At 42.8% G+C, this 23,666-nt stretch overlaps 1 protein-coding gene across 3 annotated transcripts in view; it reads left to right on the forward strand.

Annotated features, from left to right (window-relative positions):
• The window catches only part of LOC138638550 (uncharacterized), an 85,719-nt gene extending 66,425 nt beyond the window's left edge, over positions 1-19,294 (forward strand). For all 3 annotated transcript variants that reach the window (XM_069727934.1, XM_069727936.1, XM_069727935.1), the window contains 6 exons: positions 2,064-2,146; positions 5,402-5,507; positions 7,547-7,664; positions 10,612-10,800; positions 14,877-15,067; positions 17,047-19,294. In XM_069727934.1, coding sequence (XP_069584035.1) covers positions 2,064-2,146; positions 5,402-5,507; positions 7,547-7,664; positions 10,612-10,800; positions 14,877-15,067; positions 17,047-19,016 — 2,657 coding nt within the window. In that variant the 3' untranslated portion in view covers positions 19,017-19,294. The remainder of the gene's footprint in view (positions 1-2,063; positions 2,147-5,401; positions 5,508-7,546; positions 7,665-10,611; positions 10,801-14,876; positions 15,068-17,046) is intronic.
• Positions 19,295-23,666: the final 4,372 nt, after the last annotated feature.

The raw sequence follows: 23,666 nt of genomic DNA on the forward strand, positions 1-23,666 counted from the left end.
TTGTCTGCTCTTATGTCATCAACAAACACAAGTGACCCAGTGCCATTGAAAGCCATGCATGCCCATGCCATCACATTGCCTCCACCATGTTTTACAGAGGATGTGGTGTGCCTTGGATCATGTGCCGTTCCCTTTCTTCTCCAAACTTTTTTCTTCCCATCATTCTGGTACAGGTTGATCTTTGTCTCATCTGTCCATAGAATACTTTTCCAGAACTGAGCTGGCTTCTTGAGGTGTTTTTCTGCAAATTTAACTCTGGCCTGTCTATTTTTGGTATTAATGAATGGTTTGCATCTAGATGTGAACCCTTTGTATTTACTGTCATGGAGTCTTCTCTTTACTGTTGACTTAGAGACAGATACACCTACTTCACTGAGAGTGTTCTGGACTTCAGTTGATGTTGTGAACGGGTTCTTCTTCACCAAATTAAGTATGCGGCGATCATCCACCACTGTTGTCATCCGTGGACGCCCAGGCCTTTTTGAGTTCCCAAGCTCACCAGTCAATTCCTTTTTTGTCAGAATGTACCCAACTGTTGATTTTGCTACTCGAAGCATGTGTGCTATCTCTCTGATGGATTTTTTCTTTTTTTTTCAGCCTCAGGATGTTCTGCTTCACCTCAATTAAGAGTTCCTTTGACCGAATGTTGTCTGCTCACAGCAACAGCTTCCAAATGCAAAACCACACACCTGGAATCCACCCCTGACCTTTTAACTACTTCATTGATTACAGGTTAACGAGGGAGACGCCTTCAGAGTTAATTGCAGCCCTTAGAGTCCATTGTCCAATTACTTTTGGTCCCTTGAAAAAGAGGACGCTATGCATTACAGAGCTATGATTCCTAAACCCTTTCTCCGATTTGGATGTGGAAACTATCATATTGCAGCTGGGAGTGTGCACTTTCAGCCCATATTATATATATAATTGTATTTCTGAACATGTTTTTGTAAACAGCTAAAATAACAAAACTTGTGTCACTGTCCAAATATTTCTGGCCCTAACTGTATATCCTATATGGAGTGCATCTTCATATCTCCTTATAGTTTAACACAGAAATATAATTTCAAAGATATGAACAATTTATTAATTGCACACGACGTCCTATTCTTCGAAAAAGAAACAAAAAATTCAGGGACCAAGAGTGAAGGAGTAGATACATAACTAAATACTGCCCTGGAAAATGTGCAAAAGTGGAAAGTTTTTAACCCACATTTACCCATGGAGAGTTCAATTCATGTATCTGCCAGAGACTTGTGTAAGCCTAGCAATAACCTCAAACCCAACGAATATCTACGAAAACTACAATGTTCTCCTCTGTCACACTGATCTTTACTGGAGTGTTTTCCAGGATTAGATAAACATGGCTGCTTTTTTTTAGAAACAGCACCTGCCTCGACCAAGGGTTGTACTTTGTGATGCAATTCAGGCCCGTAAATGCTCATATCAATGTAAAGGAGAGAAAGATTCATTTTTCATTGCACTAAAAATATGGATAATTCCATTATTGGCCAACTGTTAGGGTTCATGCAGACATCCACAGATCTCGGTCCAATCAAGGACCGCAATGCGAGTGGCTGCGGGTCTCCTGACTGGAGCATGACAGTTTCATATGTTTTTATGAGGCTGTCATGTTCTGGTCGGGAGAACCACGGCAAGTCCATCCATTACGGTTTGTGATCGGACCGAGATCCATGGACGTCTGCATGAGCCCTTATAAGTTAATAAGACACCTTTGAATATTTCTAACCAGCATAGAATCTTCTATATTTTTACAAACTCAATGATGAAATTTTTGTTTTCTGTGACCTTCGTTGCCATCAGTAAACCTAATATTCTTGTAAATCTTTTTTAACTGTGCAATACATATTAATGGCCATAGCATGAAACTTCTTTACGCCATCCAATATATTAGGCACCAATATATTGGTCATCAGGGATCTGGCACCAAAGTTACCTCTGCACCTCCTACAGCTATACCCCTGTTCCCAGCTGAACTGTTATAAGGTTAAATCAAATGTTGATAAATGAGGCTGCTAACTGTTTTCTGCTTTTGTTTTACACAGCTTATCCCTGGGACAAAAGAAACCTGAAGTCTCTAGAGGTAGACTTGAGTGTTTTTGAGAACATGGACCTCCATGCCACAAAGGTACAATAATGTTCTTCCACTGAGTTCATATTTCCAATAATTATCCTTTTTATATGGATCCAAGAAATAAAAATATATAAAAAAACAAGACATGTAGCTACGGTGACTTGAACATAGTAGTAGAGCACGCCAAATACGCTGAGCTCGCTCATCACTTATGGCTATTAATCAGATCTATTCAACAGCATAAGGAATGTTACCTCTCGTCATGAAATTGAAAAGTGAGGGTTATCACAGACCCGTTCTGCCCCAGCTTTGCACACTTTGTTGGAGCTGGGCAAAAGTAGAGTAGAAGCGGTAAAAGTTTTAAAAATTTGTATAGCCTCTTGTATAAAACATTTGCAACATTTCAAAACCTTTTGTGCTGCAATTCAGGCCAGAAAGCTGGGATGAACCTAGGCCGGTTTCTAGTGGTCAGCAACAATAGCAAGGTTTCTTGGTGCCAGGGCTCATGGTGGCCTACCACCTCTCATACCACAAGGGCTTAACAGATGCATAAACAGTTATGAAGCCTCATCAAGGCACACAAACAGGGCAACAGCAACAATTAAAATTAGGGGTAATATGATAGTTTGGGTGTGCTCACATCTGCGTATATGAAGTAGCTGAGATTCTCTGAGATGAGTTCAAGAGTGCCAGGTGAGTGTCATGTGTTTTTTCCTCATCTATCATCTGTATGATATGCGTATGCAATTTGTATGCAATGCGTTTTTGACATCAGCTTTTACATACAGTAATTCCTTGTCATTTCATGCTAGCTTTCTAACTAATCAAACAATCTTGTATACAGATATAGATAGATCTAGAAAAAGAAAACAAAAAGCAACACCAAAAGAAAACAAGGGGTGCAAAAAATCCTTCCAGGTATATACCAAACCTCATACTATAGTCCAAAAAATGAAGGCAGCACTCCAATAGGAAAAAAGAAAGTGATTTATTGGCCCATGTGCGACGTTTCAGTCCAGGATGTGGACCTTTCTCAACCTTGAGAAAGGTCCACATCCTGGACTGAAACGTTGCACATGGGCCAACAAATTACTTTCTTTTTTCCTATTGGAGTGCTGCCTTCATTTTTTGGACTATAGATAGATCTAGAGATAGATAGATATATGTCATTGAGATATATAATCAGTGCTTGATGTGGGGTCTTGCTTATTTTTATTTAACAAGCTGAGGGAAAGCAGATAGCTTAGAGCTGGTCTTAATAGTCTGGGAATGGGGCAATAAACATGGAGCTTCCCAGGCTGTTAATATCATCTTACAGCTGCTTGCATAGCTTTACTGGTTATTAAAAAGAGGGGATGCCCCAAAAAAGTAATGTGTGGTACAAAATCTGGTCTCCTTACTGACCTCAGCGCTCATCACTGCAGGCACATTCTCACGCTACTGTTCTGACTGGCGTACTGAGTGGTTGCATCATGTTACCGCTCAACACAACATGTGGATGTAGCAGAGTTGAGGATCATCGTGAGACATCTTTATTATGGAATTACGGTAGACACGTGTGTATAAATTTCATTTCTATGGTAATAAATGGCTAAAAGAGGGTTGAGAAGTGTTTTTTTCAATGAAATCACTATTCTCAGAGTTGTCTTTATTACTTTTGACTATGGGGTTAGTAATGGGTGTGTCTGATATATATCTCCATAATTATTAACCACTGAGTTTGATGTCAGCTGACATAAAACAGCTGACCTGACGTCAACCCCAAAACTATTACCCCACTAACCAATGCACCAAGGCAAGTGGGAAGAGCCAAAGCTAAGAGCCAGAATTGGGGCATCTAATGGAGGTGTCATTTCTGGGGTGGCTGGGGTCTGGAGTTATTAGTCTGGGAAGGAACCAATATCCATGGCCCATTCCCAGTCTATTAATATCAGCCTGCAGCTTTCTGCTTAGCCTTTGCTGGTTATTAAAAATAGGGAGACCGCACATAATTTTTTGGGGGTGTCCCCCTTTTTAATAACCAGTAAAGGCTACGCAGACAGCTGTGAGCTGATATTAATAGCCTGGGAAGCTCCATGTTTATTGCCACCTTACCAGACTATTAAGACCAGCTCTCAGCTGTCTGCTTTTCCTCAGCTGGTTAATAAAAATTAGGGGGACTCCACTCCATTTTTTTATTTTATTTATATCTTTTTTTAATTAAATACAAGTACAGAAAACTATACATGCACTGTACTAATTGTATATCTCAATTACCTCTTTCTATCTATATGTATAATTGTCTAAGGATTTTTCCGTCTGTCTGTCTGTCCAGGAAATCCCGCGTCTCTGATTGGCCGAGGCCGCCAGGCCTCGACCAATCAGCGACGGGCACAGCGACGATGATGTCATAAAGGACGTAGACATCCCGCATCTGATTGGTCGAGGCCGCCAGGCCTCGACCAATCAGAGACGGGCACAGCGACGATGATGTCATAATGGTTGCCATGGCGACGATGATGTCATAAAGGTTGCCTCGACCAATCAGCGACGGACACAGTCTGCCGCGAATTCTAGAATCATCATTGTCCATATACTACGGGGACATGCATATTCTAAAATACCCGATGCGTTAGAATCGGGCCACAATCTAGTATATATATATATATATATATATATATATATATATCTCTCTCTCTCTATATATATATATATGCAAAAAAAAAAAGGAAAACAGCACACAAAAAATAATAGAAAAAGTGGGCTTTAATGCCTGGACGGCGTGGCAACGTTTCGGATTTCCAATCCTTTTTCAAGCCGTCCAGGCATTAAAGCCCACTTTTTCTATTATTTCTTGTGTGCTGTTTTCCTTTTTTTTTTTTTTTTGCATATTATTGGAACCATTGGAGTATTGGTTTGGAGAGCTTTGCACTACAAGTTTGGTAATATGATGCTGTTCTAATTTTTATATATATATATATATATATATATATTCTATCTATATAGCTATTCTATCTATTCTATTCTGACGGTTCATGCTGTGAATTTACTGTACTCGGCATAAAAATTGGCACCCATTGACTTGCATTGGTGAGTCTCGACTGTTTTACATCTCTATGCGTAGCATACTACGATTTTTTTCCTCACCTCAATTCCAGGTGAGGAAAAACTCGCAGATGAACACTGCCTAATTGAATAATATTGTGGAGTTCCATGCAATGTATTCTCACATTACACTCGACGATTTTATACACAGATGTGAGCGAACGCTTACTACTCTACCCTGCAGGCTTATATGTAAGTGAGATGATGATGCTCTCCCTCTGACAGGTGACTGGTGTGACATTGGAACAGTTAGTAAATGAACTTACAAGTGGTGCTAACACAGATTTGGAGAAGACTCGAGTTATCTGGATGTGGATTTGTCATCATATCGGTATGTTATATGTGTCATCTAAAGATTAGTACAATGTTCTCAAATAAAACATTCTGGATTCAATCCAGAACGAAGGTCATAATTTTGAGATCCAGTAGGCGTGTAGTACATTTCTTTTATGCTACTTTTGATAGTCATATATTCCAGTGTTACTACATTTTGCATTTCCTAAGACAAGTCATAATTTGAAACTTTTGGGCCTCATTGAAAAATCTGTAATAGCCCCCTCCATACGTCATGTGCTATATATAAAGTTTAAAGGGGTGGTCAGAAATCCAAATTATGGTCATTTTCATCCTAAATCCCTATCTATTTAATGCCATAATCTAAACTATTTTCTAATATACTCAAATTAAAAATCCCCTATCCTTTCCTAACTACACTATCCAACTCCTTTTGTCTTACTACTCCCTTTTTGATGATGCTTTGTTAAAGAATCCCAGTGCATGCAGGGATAGTCAAACGAAGCGTCATTAGGGGGCAGAATAAAAGGGGAGAAGCCAGTGCTGCTTATGGTCAGAACTCAATACAAAAAGTGCACGTGCACATGCCACCCCGCCACGCCAAGGCATTCTCATAATGGGGCAGTCCTATTCTACGATTCTTATATTCACTGTGCCATTACGGCCTCCTAAATGTGTTGGAAGCAACACCACATAAATCCCACTTGATGTTTTTTATATTCGCTGAGCCATTACGGTCTCCTAAATGTATTAAAAGCGGGACCATATTGAATGCAAACTGTACCTGTAGCATTTCATTATCACTCCCATGGAGCCAGAAAGGGTACACGCAGATAAAGGTCGACCAGGTCCAAACATAGACATTTCAGATCGGACCTCCACACTGCCTGACCAGCACCACAGATAAAGAGTGAGACAAGCCCAGACACAGGTGCACAAATCAAACAGACCCTGGGGCAGGGGCTGCGGTCACTGCTGCAGCCTCTACCCACTCTCTGGAATGAAGAATCATCATTGATGCCCTTTTCAGGGGCTGGGCTAGTCCTAGTGTGATGTGCACAATATCAGTGCGCTCCCTCACCTGCTAAGATCAGCAGTAACAATCTGGTGGCATCACTTGCAGGGGCAGTGCTGATCTTTGCATGCCAGTTATTCTGACACTGTACACTAACAGAGAGCTCTGTTGCCATTACTGCTGATCTTAGCTGGCGAGATAGCGAGCTGTCATCGTGCACATCACACATTGCACATCATGCAGCTCAGCCCCTGAAACAAGCGTCACTGATGACACTTCATTTCAGGGAGGGAGCAGGGGCTGAAGAAGTGACTACAGCCTCTGCCCCCTGTTTTAGTATCTCTGAATTCACTAGGAATGTTTAACGAAATGTCATCAAAAAGGAAGTGGAAAAAAATACAGGAAGTGTAGTGAGGAAAGTATAGGGAATTTTTAATTCAAGTGTACTAGAAAATAGTTTACATAATGACATTAAATAGATAGGGATTCAGGATGAAAATTAATTTGGATTACGGACCACCCCTTTGAGGTCCAGTAATGTTGAAAAAAAAGGCCATTATAGGCACCAGGGCGTGAGTGCTTCTTTTGATCCGCATATAGTTATAACTTTGTTTCTGTGATTTGTAGTAGGTGTTTGGACTCTTACTTCTTGAATCTTAGACTGTAGATCCCAAAACTAGAAAAAAATGTCTTTAGCCCCTACATCTAGAGAATCAATGCATGTTCTTTTGTATAGTAGTAAATTCTATTGCTATCTGACACATACAATATATAATCAATGATGGCTAATGGGTGATAAGAGGGAACCCTGCCAAAAAAATCATAAACCTTAACAGTAAGCAATCTACTTCTCTGTCAGCTTCTATTGCTCACGACTAAAGCTCATGACCTTGTTGAAGATTGCCATATTTTGGAATCCTTTATTTCTTTGCTTGGCCAGTCAAACTATTTAAACCCATGAAGACATTTTTGATAAATATAGCATAAATGTATAACTCCCTTACAAGACTTTACAACATACCGTACTTTAAAAGAGTAATTTCTCCCTCTTGTTATCTCAGAGTATGACACCACAGCGCTAAAGAATAAAGACCTGGTATCATCTGACCCAAAAGTCGTGTTTCGCACCAAGAAAGGTGTTTGCACAGGATACAGCGCACTCTTTGAGCACATGTGCAGGTGATGTTCATCATGGCCTTATATTAATCCTCTTTTAACCAAATCAATATTTATATATCACAGGTTGCATGCAGGCAGAAGATTTTATAGGTTAAAGATTTTATCTTTATGAGAAAAAAGTCCACGTGCTCAGCTTCTATGCAAATCTACATGTCTCAGCTTTCTTGGTACACAGCTCAACAACTGAGCTGTGCTAGATCTGTAGCAGAGAAACCTCATCCACACCACTGCTTTCAGTGTACAATGTGTAGTGACAGGGAGCTGCTAATTAGTGATGGGGGTGTAGTTGGACTAAGATGCACAAAGCCCGTTTTCCTGTACTGATGATCTCCTGCTGATGAAACACTGTGTTACACAAAATGGGCTTGCTAGGGGAGGTGCATCCTCTACACCCAAGGTCCGGTTGAGCGCACGGTCCAATGGTGTTGGAAACAGTTGGTGGATTTACTGGAAGCCACAGGTGGACACTTAGAGATAAAATGAAAGTCTTGAAGGGGTCCTGGAAGCTGCAAGCAGACAAAAGATGTCCTGAAAGCGGCAGGCGGACACATTGAAGCAAACTGAAGGTTTTAAAGGGGTCCTTGAAGCTTCAAGCAGTGAGGAGACATTCTGAAAGCTGCAGGTGGGCACATAGAGGCAAACTGAAAGTATTAAAGGGGTCCTGAAAGTCACAAATAAGAAGGTGAAGTCCTGCACCCACAGGTAGCAACGTTACTGGAAACTGCAGACATGCAGGTGAAGTCCTGAAAACCACTGGCAGTTAGCAGGGTTACTAGAAACTACAGACAAATAATTCAGGGATGGGAAATCACAGACAGCCAGGAGACATCCTGATGACTGTTGGCTGGAACTGTGCAAGACAACTATGAAAGTTACTAGCAAGTCTTAATACAATACCTTATACCAGTGGTCCCCAAGCTTTCTGACCTTGAGAGCCACATTCAGCTCTGTAGGAGGGTCATGAGCCACATCCAGCTTCTGCCCCCCTCACAGTAGTGGCAATCAAAGCCCCCATTACGGGTGTAATGATAACCAAAGCTTTTCCACACAAATTACCCCAAAGCAGTATACCAAGATCCAGGGGTTCCCACCACACCCCATCACAATCAGAATTCTCCTATCATGCACTCCCAACACAGTCACATCCCTCTTCAAGCACCTCCTCTGACCAGTAGTATCATCCTCTCTCCAGCGTACCATACTTAAATTATCTCTAATCCTCCAAGACCAGTAGAAGTGTACCCAAATCTGCTCTTCTCTGCAGGGCCACTCACAAAGTTCACCATTTTGAGATGTGCTCTTCATACTAAGTTACTAAATCTGGAGCTAATGCACCAAGCTGGCAGACAGCCGCGAGCCACAATTCATGGGACCGCGAGCGACCTGTGGCTCCCGAGCTACAGGTTGGGGACCTCTGCCTTAGAGCAATAGCCCTTATATAAGCCTAGAAATTACAACACATGGGAGCAAGCCGGGATATTTGCAAAGCCTGGTGTGGAGCACAAGAAAATCTAACAAACTGGGGCAGGTGCGTAACCTATTGATTGTATTGAATCCACTAAACAAGGCCCAGTAAGTGACATATCGCTGTCATAAGCATCTCTATAGCAAGAACCTGCTGATAGATTCCCCTTAGTGGTAACACCACATGGAGGAGGAACTAAATCTTAATGGTTCAGACAGAAAAAGTGACACTGTTGCCTAGAGATGCAGAACTTCACTAAAGAACAGGGACCATGAAAAATAGTGTAACCCTCACCCCTCTCAGGTCCCCGTTCACTTTACACAAGCCAATTGGCAGGACTTTGTTATTTTACACAAACCTCAACAAACAGAATTTGAGATAGTCGTTCCTTCTTGCCCAGGTCCTATTCTACCAACCAAGCTTTGCTTCTTGTCTACTTCTAACTGCTTCTCCCAGTATACAGGCAGGAATCAGTAAAAAACTGAGACGTCTGTCATGTAACTCAATGAGTCTAATAGAAGAACCGGGCAACTTCCTAAAGGATTAACCATATTTCAAGTTTTGTGAATGGAGGGTGTAAAATCATCCCCTTATAAGTGCATCAATGCTTCTTCCACTCTCCTATACATAACCATCGAGAAGAAACCCCTTATAAAATATAACTTTTAATAAATATATTCTGAAAGCTGTTACATGAAATTCTGGAACCTTACAATACCACAGTATAGTGTTTGCAGAGCACTGCTTAATTTGACATTGTGTCTGGGTGTTTACTGAATATTAATATATTGATTATTCCTGTGTATATTGGCATACAGCAATGTTTTTGTTAGTGTTAGCACTTATTGTGTAGTAAGGGTGCAGATTAGTAGATCTAGGGCCATTCGACGTTAAGCGGGAGCACCACTGTGTATCATTCAGGTTGGCTAGATAGGGTTAACATAGGATTGTACTAGGGACCTCTAAATATATCGTTTTTTTATCAATTATGCATGGCCCTATCATTTATAAGCCCCTTCATTATTTTAATATATGAGTGACCTTGTAAGTTTTTAGAGCATATTTATTAAAAGTTATATTTTATAAGAGGTTTCTGGAGGTTATATGTTATATGGTCCCAATTGATACCATTTTTAGTTGTTTGTTTTGTCCTTCCATTCTACTATGCTTGTGTATTTTGTGTGTAGGTTGTAAGTCTGAAACTTTACTTGTGAACTGTTTTTGAATTGCAAGAATTAAACCATTCATTATCAGCATCGTCTTTTGGAATGCCAAGTTGTTTCCTACAAAGTTGTATTACAGAGCACAACCCTATTTGAGCAGCCTAACAAGTGTGAGTGATGTGTATGTTACTTATTATTACTTATTTTAACAGGATATTTCCTATAGTGTGCTTCTACTCTACCTCTTACCAGATACTGTACTTACATGTAGAATATTTATGTAAAATATTACTAAAGGAATAACCTTATCCTCCAATAGACTTGCTGGTGTTCAGTGCCGCTCCGTTAGCGGCTACTGTAAAGGAACATCGTTCAAGCCACGGCAGACAATATCTGGGGACTCAGATCACGCTTGGAACATGGTATTTTTGGAGGGACATTGGCACCTGCTGGACTGCACATGGGGAGCTGGACAAGTCGATGAGCATATAAACAAGTTTGTTTTCCAGTAAGTGGTCTGTTCTTTATATTTTCCAAGTTACAGTACTTAGTAAGTATAAGTGTTGGTAAAAAGAAAGTAGAGCTCATAAGAGGAAAAAGTATGTTCTCCTTGGGCATCTTCACTTCTAGATCTCATGCACAGGGCAGAAATATAGAGATATACAAATGTAACACCCCAGGGTCCTTGTTGTTACAGTGGCATTGCTTTCCTCACGGGGAGAGTGATGTCACTCTTGAAAGCGAGGGAAAATCTTCTTTATCAGGTAACCACAAACATACATGTTCACACTCCAGGCAAGAAGAGGGAGCTCTGATCCAGCTTGTGGGTGGCTCCTCTATATATATACCTTTATATATATTCTGGTCTGGAGGGAAAGTAGTTAGTTCCTGACAGGGAGTGCCACACAGAGACTGGAGCAGTCTGAGGCAGAGAGGAAAGCAGAGGGGCCGTGGAGCCAAGAGGGTGCTGCAGCTCCTGGACAGAGATAACACAGAAGGAAGAACGGCTTGCAGTGAGCATGCAGGAGAGCGGCGCACAGGAGAGTGACAATTGGGGAGGACAGCTGTGACTGGGCTACCTCCCTGCAGAGAGCAGACACCGGTGGCCGGAAGACCGAGGTTGTGAGGGATTCCAAGACTTACAGCAGAAACCGGCAGGACAGCTGGACTACACGTCACCTGTCCACCCTAATACCCAGGAGACACAGTGGTGCATAGAGCCCGGGTCATGATAGAGACCCCGTAAAAGGTTTGAGCCACCTGTCATACGGGTTAGTGTCCCACCTTTAAGGAGGACAGAGAGAACAGTGAGGACCTTGACAGAAGCCAAAGGCAGCAAGGGACTACACCATAGCGCTAGTAGGAAGGCTTCTAACTCCACCTGGTAAAGGGGACTTTGAACTCGCTTCCAAGCTGGCTGGACCCTGCCTGTACCTGTGATCTGGTGCCCTAGACTGTGGTTGCCTGAAGTCTTCAGTAAACCAGGTAAAGAGACTGCAAACCTGTGTCCTCCATTTCTTTATGCACTACCCACCATCTCCATCTACACACTGGGAGCCCTGGGGACCCAGCTTCACCTGTGGGAAGTTATAGCATCTTAGCTGCCATAACATCACCCCAGTGGACCCCTTTAAGCAGCGTCGGTCACCTCTGACCGAGAACCACAGGTGGCGTCATGAACACAAACTTTATTCAAAACCCCTTCAAAGACTTTTCCCTTAAATGGGCACCCAGGACCACAGACTGGGTCGCTGCCGCCGTGACACATCCCCTTAAGTACCGGGCCCGGTGCCGAGTACCCCACGGCCCTGGCGGGCATTCCACAAACATTTTATAGAGAAGCAGAAAGTCTTTTTTCTGTACTATGAAGCAGTAGGAACCAGGTGTGCCTCTATGGCAGGGCTAAACATTTTGTTTTCCAAATGAGAAACTGTGACTGTTGAGGATGGTTGAACTAACAGGACAAAATTATTTTTTATTATTAGTAATATAATTATTTTATCACTTAATATTGAGCAGAACCATATATCTTAACTAGCGGCTACTGTCAATAAATGTTTGATAGGGCTTATTGTAACATGTATTCATACCTGTAGCAGCTAATCGAAACCACATTATTTACTGTTTTTTGCAAAGTTTAAACATTATATCAGTCCTGTTAAGTATAGATAATAATAATCTCTATTTTTATATAGCGCTAACATATTCCACAGTGCTTTACAGTTTGCACACATTATCACATGTACCATGATCAACATATCCCCCCACACAGTATGATACCTCCATAGCAATTCACAGTTTGTTCTCCCACAGTTTCCCCACACATTGTGATGACCACACAACGCCTCTACATACACAGTATGATGAGCCACAGCCCTCAACACACATATGATGACCCCACAACCCCTCCACACATAAACACAGTATGAAGTTCCATAGTTACCCCCAAACAGTATAGAGTCTTATATTTTCCCCTACAGAGAATAAAGTCACATAGTTTCCCCTACACAGTATACTGTCTCCACTGCTCCACACACATGATATGATGGCTTTCAGAGGCCCAGACACAGTATAATGCCCCCAGAACTCCTCCCACACATTCTATTATATCCCCCATTGTCCTCTCACACAGTATGAAGGCCCCACAGTCCTCACACACAGAATGATGCTCCTACAGAGAGACATTTGGTAAATTCTAAAAAGTTAATTTGTTTTCTCATTAATGTACATTCTGCACTCCATCTTGACTGAAAAAAAGACAGAAATGTAGCCATTTTCAGGTCTTTCCAAAGATGCTCAATTGGGTTTAGGTCAGGGCTCTAGCTAGGGCAGTCAAACATGGTCACAGAGTTGCTCCGAAGCCACTCCTTTGTTGATTCAGCTGCGTGATTAGGGTCATTGTCTTGTTGGAAGGTGAACCTTTGGCCAAGCCTGGGTTACAGAGTACTCTGGAAGAGGTTTTCATCCAGAATATCTCTGTACTTGAACATGAACGCATTCATGTTTCCTTCAATGGCAACCATTCGTCCTGTCCCTGCAGCTAAAAAACACCCCCATAGCATGATGTGCCACCACCATGCTTCACTGTTGGGATTGTATTGGGCAAGTGATGAGCAGTGCCTGTTTTTCTCCACACGTACCACTTAGAATTATCACCAAAAAGATCTATCTTCTTCTCATCAGACCAAAGAATCTTATTTTTCATAGTCTGTGAGTCCTTCATGTGTTTTTTTAGCAAACACTATGCAGGCTTTCATATGTCTTGCACTGAGGAGAGGCTTCCATCGGGCAACTCTGCCATAAAGGCCCGACTGGTGGAGGGCTGTAGTGATAGTTGTCTTTGTGGAACTTTCTCCCATCACCTTACTACATCTCTGGAGCTCAGCCACAGTGATCTTGGGGTTTTTCTTTACCTCTCTCATCAAGGTTCTTCTCTCACGATTGCTCAGTTTGGCTGGTCTAGGAAGACTTCTGGTGGTCCCAAACATTTTCATTTTAAGGATCATAGAGGCCTCTTGAGTACTGCAGAAATTCTGTTATAACCTTGGCCAGATCTGTGCCTTGCCAAAATTCTGTGTCTGAGCTCCTTGGCCAGTACCTTTGACCTCATGATTCTCATTTGGTCTGACATGCACTGTGAGCTGTGAGGTCTTATATAGACAGGTGTGTGCCTTTCCAAATCAAGTCCTATCAGTTTAATTAAACACAGATGGACTCCAATGAAGGAGTAGAACCATCTCAAGGAGGATCACAAGGAAATGGACAGCATGTGACTTAGATATGAGTGTCTGAGCAAAGGGTCTGAATACTTATGACCATGTGATATTTTGGTTTTTATTTATCAATAAATTAGCAAAAATTTCTACATTTCTGTTTTTTTTTAGTCAAGATGGGGTGCAGAGTGTACATTAATGAGAAAACAAATGAACTCTTGAGAATTTACCAAATGGCTGCAAAACAAAGAGTGAAAAAATGTAAAGGGGTCTGAATACTTTCCGTACCCACTGTATGCAATAATACAGACATATATACAAACAATCTGAAACAGGTCAAAAAACACGAAAAAGTAAACCAGCTCACCAGTATAATCTTGTACACGGACCATAGCATTCAAGTGAAAGTCCTAAAATGCATCATGCCGCTTAAGAGCAGGTAAGCCGCTCAAAACACGTAGAATCTGTACCTCATTTTTATGATGTTACTCTGTCAAAACATGTTTTTATTAAATATTCAGTAAAGATGATTTTGTGCTCTATCCCTGTAGTTGGACTAAAGGTGCATTTTTGGGCTCTGCAACAACCCGCTGCAATTAATGAATGCATACATTCCACTATTGTGACACAAGTAAAAAGAGTTAACATTTTTGATCAAAAGTCTACAAGTCATCTAGCTGTGATATTTATAGTAGACATTTTATATATTGAACATGGACAATATATGTAATCGCACACATTTATTCTAATTCAGTACAATGCCCTGCTCACAAGTGACTTTGGGCAATGTCTCAAATAATTCCTGTCACATTTAATAATAATGATACTTTTCCACCATTTCTTATTTTTCTTTTTTCTTCTTTCTTCCAAGGTACAATGAGTTTTATTTCCTGACTCATCCTGCTCTCTTTATTGGCGATCACTTCCCGGAGAAAACAGAGTTTCAATTACTGGAGCCAGAAGTGTCCCAGAAGCAGTTTGTGCTAAGCGTTCACCGCAGAAGCCACTTCTACAGCTTAGGACTGATTTCTTCTCAGCCAGAAGCAGCTGTTATTGAAACAGGTAAAATATTCTCACTAGATTATTGATGACGTCCAGCTTGGTTTCACATGGAAGCGTTTTACTCCATTAATTCTATGGTGCAGAACAATGGGGAAAGAAGTTTCCCCGCCTTGCTTGTGTAACACACAGGTGCTTGGATGCAGCAACACAGACGCGTAGAGCAGGGGTTAACTATTAATTAATTGTTCAACAACAATGAACTCCTTGCAGGGAGTTAACAGGGAAAAGGGGATGCAACGGTTGTTTAACTAAACAGTCTTAAAGGCCCCTTCACATTAAGCGACGCTGCAGCGATACCGACAACGATCCGGATCGCTGCAGCGTCGCTGTTTGGTCGCTGGAGAGCTGTCACACAGACCGCTCTCCAGCGACCAACGATGCCGATAACCAGGGTAAACATCGGGTAACTAAGTGCAGGGCCGCGCTTAGTAACCCGATGTTTACCCTGGTTACCATCCTAAAAGTAAAAAAAAACAAACACTACATACTTACCTACAGCCGTCTGTCCTCCAGCGCTGTGCTCTGCACTCCTCCTGTACTGTCTGTGTGAGCACAGCGGCCGGAAAGCAGAGCGGTGAAGTCACCGCTCTGCTTTCCGGCTGACCGACGCTCACAGCCAGAGCAGGAGGAGTGCAGAGCACAGCGCTGGAGGACAGACGGCTGTAGGTAAGTATGTAGTGTTTGTTTTTTTTTACTTTTAGGATGGTAACCAGGGTAAACATCGGGTTACTAAGCGCGGCCCTGCGCTTAGTTACCCGATGTTTACCCTGGTTACCAGTGAAGACATCGCTGGATCGGTGTCACACACGCCGATCCAGCGATGTCAGCAGGAGTCCAGCGACGAAATAAAGTTCTGGACTTTATTCAGCGACCAACGATCTCCCAGCAGGGGCCTGATCGTTGGTCGCTGTCACACATAACGATTTCATTAACGATATCGTTGCTACGTCACAAAAAGCAACGATATCGTTAACAATATCGTTATGTGTGAAGGTACCTTTAGTTGTCAGATTCACTTATCGTGGCTCCAATATCCGTCACTTTCGGGAAGTCTAGTGGGAAATGGGATGCCACGGAGGTCGGTGCAGATTCTTCAGGCGTCCTCACCCCACACACGGTCCCTTCTGGCGGGGCGGGTGGTCACCGATTTTGCCCGCTGAGCCCCTAGTCTATTCAACTGCAGAATAGAGCAGAATAGTAGAGCTCTCCGCAAGATTTCCCTCGGCACATGTCTCTCTGAGTAGCCGCCATCACCTCAATGGCTGTTCTGCAATGCTCTGCCCGGCGTGCGCTCCTCTGTATGCCGGCCAATACCTGAACATCTGTGCTGTGAAGCTCTGCCCGGCACACATCTCCCCGTGCTCCCGCCAATATTGGTAGGTCTCTCAGGCGGCCGCCCTGTCTCTGCATGCTGTGCCCTATCGCTCTCCTCACTGCAGCCGCGGTCCGCACCCGTTCAGCACTCTGGCGGAAAGCCCTCTTCAGTTCCTGCGCAAACCCCTTTTTACCTACTTCCCCTGCTTACTCCCTCTTCACCCAGGTTACCGGCTTGCTCCGTCTGCAAACTCATTCCCTCCAGCAACAGGAGGTTCGGCCCCAGCAGTTCTGGACCCGGCCCTTCTGCAGCACGTGCAGCCCGGTCCTCTCTTCTACACCTTTGTAGGCAGAACAAAGGGTGCTGACAAAAATAGTACAGTTTGAAATTAATTTTCTAATTGTGTTTAATGCAAGTGCATGTAAAGTAAAATTAGGGAGAGGGAAAATAAAACCAAACAATATTAACAAGTAACCACAACACTTTTTTTACCCAAGTTGCAAAATTATCTGTTGTACCTGAATTACACACACATGCTCTAAAAAGGTAGCCAACACTATATCTATATGTTGAATCATTTCCTGGTATTGGGAAAATACATTTAGTTAAGACATAATGGAGATCAGTATTATTATAGTAACTAGGAATGTTTTTTCTTTTCCAGAAAACGGGAAAGTATCCATCACTGTAGACAGCCAGTACGACCTGCTCTTCCTCTTCGCTCTACAAGAAACAGAAGATCCTGGTCTACTAAAATTCATTGATCATGAAGCCAAGTTTGATATTTATCCCCAAAAGACTGGTCAACACATTTTACAAATTTATGCAAGGAAACAAGATACAAAAGAGGTCTACCAGATGGTTTTGGATTACAGAATTGATTGCAAAGTTATTGACAACCAAATGAAGATTCCCAAATGCCTCAATAACCCTGTTGGCCCAAGCTCGTTTTCAGAGCAAACTGGGCTCTACTCCCCTTCACACGAAGATCCAGTCATTTATACAAATGATGGGTGCTGCTCTGTAAGTTTTGCCATGAAGAAAAAGCTAAAACTTACAGCCTGTCTCAAATCCAGTGATGGAAAAAACATTCTTAATCATATTATACAAGCAGTACAAGAACAAAAAGTGGAGTTTAGTGTTCATCTGCCACAATCTGGTCATTATGTTCTCCAAATATTTGATGCTGGTATTGGGTATGTCTGCAACTATCTCATAATATGCTCAAATCCCAATGTCACATGTCTGCCATTCCCAACATTGATACGTAACCCAGCTGGCCCCAATCCGGACACAGAGAAGGCGGGTCTTCTCCAACCTTCACATCTGGACCCAATAATTCATACAGATGATGGATGTTGTACTATCAGTTTCAAGCTCAACAACTATCTAAAACTAAGCAGCAGCTTAAAGTCTGATAAAATACAGACTATACTATACCATGTTATACAGAGGGCAGAAAAGCATAAAGTTGAGTTTAATATCCGTCTTCCCAACTTTGGTTTTTATGTTTTCCAGATATTTGACAGCAATAATGGTTTTATCTGCAACTACTTATTGCATTGTTCAAATCCTAAAGTGAAATGGCCGCCCTTTCCAAGTATTCTCCATAATCCAGTAGGCCCCAATCCAGACACAGAAATGGCTGGACTACTCCAGCCTTCACATCCAGACCCAATTGTGCACACGGAAGATGGAAGTTTCATCCTCAGCTTTTCTACTAACCGAATATTAAATGTCACAGTTAGTCTGAAATCTGAAGAAGTCCAGATCGCATCGGAGGGTATGCATGTTTTACAGAGCACACAGAAACATAAGTTAGAGCTTAATGTTCGCCTCCCACGCTTTGGCTCTTACGTTCTTCAGATATTTGATGGCTCTGCCGGCTACATCTGTAATTATCTAGTAACATGCTCAAACCCCAAGGTGAAATGGCCATCTTTCCCTTCTAGTCTCCATAATCCTGTGGGACCAGGTCCAGATATAGAGAAGGCTGGCCTCATTCAGCCTTCACACCCTGATCCTATAATATATTCAGAAGATGGTCGATTTACTATCGGTTTTGCATTTTTGCGGGAATTAAGCATTTTTCCTACTTTACACTCTGATGAAATACAAATGACTCCAGAGATGACTCAAAGACACATCTTCCAAACTCTAACAGAGGGCAACGTGCAGATAAGGGTCCACCTTCCACAGCCAGGAACATATGTACTGCATGTGAATGTGAAACCTAAAAACAGTAATGTGTACAAACACCAGTGTAACTACCTCATTATATGCAAAAACCCCACAGTGAAATGGCCACTATTCCCATTAGCATACACAGACTGGGCTGAACAATTTGATCTTGTTACACCACTGGAAGGTGTTCTGCCTGAAAATAACAATGTTTCCTTCAAACTTCGGATTCCTGATGTTGCTGAAGTGAGCATAAAAGGAAACACCTTTTTTCCTTTGTTACTCATAAAGGATGATTACTGGGAAGGAACTTGCAGTACAGAGAATTGCAAATACATGTATGTCGTGATCTGTTCTAAGGACGACCCAACAACTAGGAAGTTTGTTTTACAGTACCAAGTGGGGGAGAAGAACCTACACAGTGGATGGAACAAAAGTGTGTCCTTCAAATGAATATGTTTTTACTATTTATTCTTTTTTTTTTTTTACTGTATAGTGTTACTCTAAATTTTGATGTAAAAAAAATCATCATAATTTATTGAGAGCGATGTACAAATTCATTCCTAAGACCAAGTGCAACATACACATTATATTTATTGTGTAAGATATTATGTTTACAAAGGTATTGTAAGTTTTCCTGGCCTGTTATTATACTGTACCAGTCACACAAATGTTTGCTTTTTATTATTATTTTTTTTAATCTAAGAATAAATGGTATTGGTATGTCAATACGTCATGTCATCGCGTCAGCTGTGTACCGCCGGAGAGTCAGCGCATTGGAGACAGCAACAGAAGCAGGGTGCCTGGGAGCGGGACCGAGTTGAGTATGTGGTGTTTTTTTTCATGTGTATGAACATGGGGATTCTATGGGGTGAACATGGGGATTCTATGGGAGTGAACATGGAGATTCTATGGGGGTGAACATGAAGAGTCTATAGGGTGAACATGGGGATTCTATGGGGTGAAAATGAGGATTCTATGGGGTGAACATGGGGATTCTGTAAGGTGAATGTAACAACTCTGCTGGCATCATGGCATGGCCTCTCATCTCTCACACACCATCTTACCCACTGCTCCATGTCATGTTGTGTTCTGTCTGTTGCCAGCTCCATATTCTGTGCCTCTGCTCTCTGCATGCTTCCTGGCTGTGTGGATAGGGGGGCGCCAGAACTCTCTGGTTCTTATAGAATCAGGGTGCACCTGTCTAATGTGTTCCTGACCAATTACCAAGAAGCCTCCAGTATTTAGGGCAGCTCCACCCTGTGGACTGGGCCTGTGCAATGTGTTAACTCAGTTAGTGTTTTGCTTCTGAGCTGCCAGGCCTTGCTCTGTGTTTCTCCTTCTAGAGGTTCTACACCTAGCTTTGCCTTGATCTTGTCTGTCTGCCCTCCAGGAGGCTGTATATCCTGGTCTCAGTGTTTCTATTCTAGCTTTGCCTTGGCATATGATCTCAAAAATTTCCCTGATGGCTAAACAAGTAAAAAAAAATGGCATAATTACTGAGCTAAGCTCCTGGAAGACCAGGGACTTAATCACGATAGAGCAAAGGGAAGCTCCAAAATGGGACCCGATGCAGCTGCACAGGTTGATCCACTGCTGTGTCTGCCCCTGGTGTGTAGGGGAAAGCCACCAAAGCCAAATGTGTTGCCTGTTATATTGTTAATCAAACATTCAACTTTACCTTCCTGTAAAAAGATATACCAGCCTCCACGTAAAGTTCTTTTGGTCATTTTCTGCTGCTTTTACTGTTTGGAAGATGAAACAACATCGTTAGGTGTGTATCAATTCAATCAAGGCATTAACTTTATACTCTTCATTCGCCAAGAAACTTAGATCCCGAATTAAGATCTAAGTATGTAAACACTGAAAATCATAAACTAGGCACCAAGTCGTAGTATATGGGGAGAATGTCACCTTTAACCCCTTAACGACCGCCGATACGCCTTTTAACGGCGGCAGTTAAGGGTACTTAAACCACAGCACCATTAATTAACGGCGCTGTGGAAAAAGTCAATAGCGCCCCCCAGAGTCGGATTTTCTCCGGGGTCTCGGCTGCCGGGGGTAGCCGAGACCCCAGAGAACATGATTCGGGGTTTTTTTTACCGACCCCGCTTTTGCGATCGCCGGTAATTAACCGTTTACCGGCGATCGCAAAAAAAAATGCGATTTCCCTTTTAATTTCTCTGTCCTCCGATGTGATCGCACATCAGAGGACAGAGAAATAGGGGAATTCGGGGACCCTGTCATACTTACCGATGTCCCTGGGTCCTCCTGCGTCCTCGCCTGCCCGCCGGCGTCTTCTTTGGGAAACAAAATGGCAGGCGCATGCACAGTGCGCCCGCCATCTGTCGCCATCTGCCGGCCGGCAGGAGAAAGCAGTTGGGGCTAAAATTAGGGTTAGGCTTAGGGCTAGGGTTAGGGTTAGGGCTAGGGCTAGGGCTAGGGTTAGGGCTAGGGTTAGGGCTAGGGTTAGGGTTAGGGCTTGGGCTAGGGTTAGGGTTAGGGCTAGGGTTAGAGTTAGGGCTAAACCTAGGGTTGGGGCTAAATTTAGGGTTAGGCTTCTTTCACACTTGCGTCGGTACGGGGCCGTCGCAATGCGTCGGCCCGACATACCGACGTACGTTGTGAAAATTGTGCACAACGCGGGCAGCGGATGCAGTTTTTCAACGCATCCGCTGCCCAATCTATGTTCTGGGGAGGAGGGGGCGGAGTTACGGCCACGCATGCGCGGTCAGAAATGGCGGATGCGAGTACAAAAAAAGTTACATTGAATGATTTTTTGTGCCGACGGTCCGCCAAAACACAACTGATCCAGTGCACGTCGCGATCCGTCGGCAATACAAGTCTATGGGCAAAAAACGCATCCTGCGGGCACATTTGCAGGATCCGTTTTTTGTCCAAAATGACGGATTGCGACACATGCCAAACGACGCAAGTGTGAAAGTAGCCTTAGGGCTAGGGTTAGGGTTGCGGCTAAAGTTAGGGTTAGGGCTAGGGTTGGGGCTAAAGTTAGGGTTAGGGTTGGGGCTAAAGTTAGGGCTAGGGTTGCGGCTAAAGTTAGGGTTAGAGTTGGGATTAGGGTTAAGATTTGGATTAGGGTTGGCATTAGGGTTACGCTTGGGATTAGGGATAGGTTTGGGATTAGGGTTAAGGTTAGGGTTGGGATTAGTGGTGTATTGGGATATGAGTTAGGTTTGAGGTTAGGGTTGAGATGAGGATTAGGGGTGTGTTGGATTTAGGGTTTTGATTAGGGTTATGGTTACGGTTGACATTAGGGTTGTTTTGGGGTAAGAGTTGTGATTATCGTTAGGGTTGAGATTAGGATTATGGATCGGGTTGGGATTAGGGTTAGGGGTGTGTTGGGGTTAGGGTTGGAGTTAGAATTGGGGGGTTTCCACTGTTTAGGTACATCAGGGGGTCTCCAAACACGACAGCCAATTTTGCGCTCAAAAAGTCAAATGGTGCTCCCTCCCTTCTGAGCTCTGCCGTGCGCCCAAACAGTGGGTTACCCCCACATATGGGGCATCAGCGTACTTGGGATAAATTGGACAACAACTTTTGGGGTCCAATTTCTCCTGTTACCCTTGTAAAAATAAAAACTTGGGGGCTACAAAATCTTTTTTGTGGAAAAAAAAATATTTTTTATTTTCACGACTCTGCATTCTAAACTTCTGTGAAGCACTTGGGCATTCAAAGTTCTCACCACACATCTATATAAGTTCCTTTGGGGGTCTAGTTTCCAAAATGGGGTCACTTGTGGGGAGTTACTACTGTTTAGGTACATCAGGGGCTCTGCAAACGCAACATAACACCCACAGACCATTCTATCTAAGTCTGCATTCCAAAACGGCGCTCCTTCGTTTCCGAGCTCTGCTGTGCGCCCAAACAGTGGTTTACCCCCACATATGGGGCATCAGCGTACTCGGGATAAATTGGACAACAACTTTAGTGGTCCAATTTCTCCTGTTACCCTTGTGAAAATAAAAACTTGGGGGCTACAAAATCTTGTTTGTGGAAAAAAAAATATTTTTTATTTTCACGACTCCGCATTCTAAACTTCTGTGAAGCACTTGGGCATTCAAAGTTCTCACCACACATCTAGATAAGTTCCATGGGGGGTCTAGTTTCCAAAATGGGGTCACTGGTGGAGGGTTTCTACTGTTTAGGCACATCAGGGGCTCTCCAAACGCGACATGGCGTCCGATCTCAATTCCAGCCAATTCCACATTGAAAAAGTAAAACGGCACTCCTTCTCTTCCAAGCTCTGCGGTGCGCCCAAACAGTGGTTTACCCCCACATATGGGGTATTGACGTACTCAAGAGAAATTGCACAACAACTTTTGTGGTCTAATTTCTCCTGTTACTCTTGTGAAAATAAAAAATTGGGGGCAAAAAGATCATTTTTGTAGAAAAAATGCGATTTTTTATTTTCACGGCTCTACGTTACAAACGTCTGTGAAGCACCTGGGGGTTTAAAGTTCTCACCACACATCTAAATAAGTTCCTTAAGGGGTCTAGTTTCCAAAATGGTGTCGCTTGTGGGGAGTTTCCACTGTTTAGGCACATCAGGGTCTCCCCAAACGCAACATGGTGTCCGATCTCAATTCCAGCCAATTCTGCATTGAAAAAGTCATAAGGCGCTCTTTCACTTCCAAGCTCTGCGGTGCGCCCAAAAAGTGGTTTACCCCCACATATTGGGTATTGATGTATTCAAGAGAAATTGCACAACAACTTTTGTGGTCTAATTCCTCCTGTTACCCTTGTGAAAATAAGAATTTGTGGGCGAAAAGATCATTTTTGTGTAAACAAATGCGATTTATTATTTTCACGGCTCTACGTTATAAACGTCTGTGAAGCACTTGGGGGTTCAAAGTGCTCACCACACATCTAGATAAGTTCCTTAAGGGGTCTAGTTTCCAAAATGGTGTCACTTGTGGGGGGTTTCCACTGTTTAGGCACATCAGGGGCTCTCTAAACGTGACATGGCGTCCGATCTCAATTCCAGCCAATTCTTCATTGAAAAAGTCAAACGGCACTCCTTCACTTCCAAGCTCTGCAGTGCGCCCAAAAAGTGGTTTACCCCCACATATGGGGCATTGGCGT

The sequence above is a fragment of the Ranitomeya imitator genome, chromosome 5 (assembly GCF_032444005.1).
Source record: "Ranitomeya imitator isolate aRanImi1 chromosome 5, aRanImi1.pri, whole genome shotgun sequence".
Classification (NCBI taxonomy): Eukaryota; Metazoa; Chordata; class Amphibia; order Anura; family Dendrobatidae; genus Ranitomeya; species Ranitomeya imitator.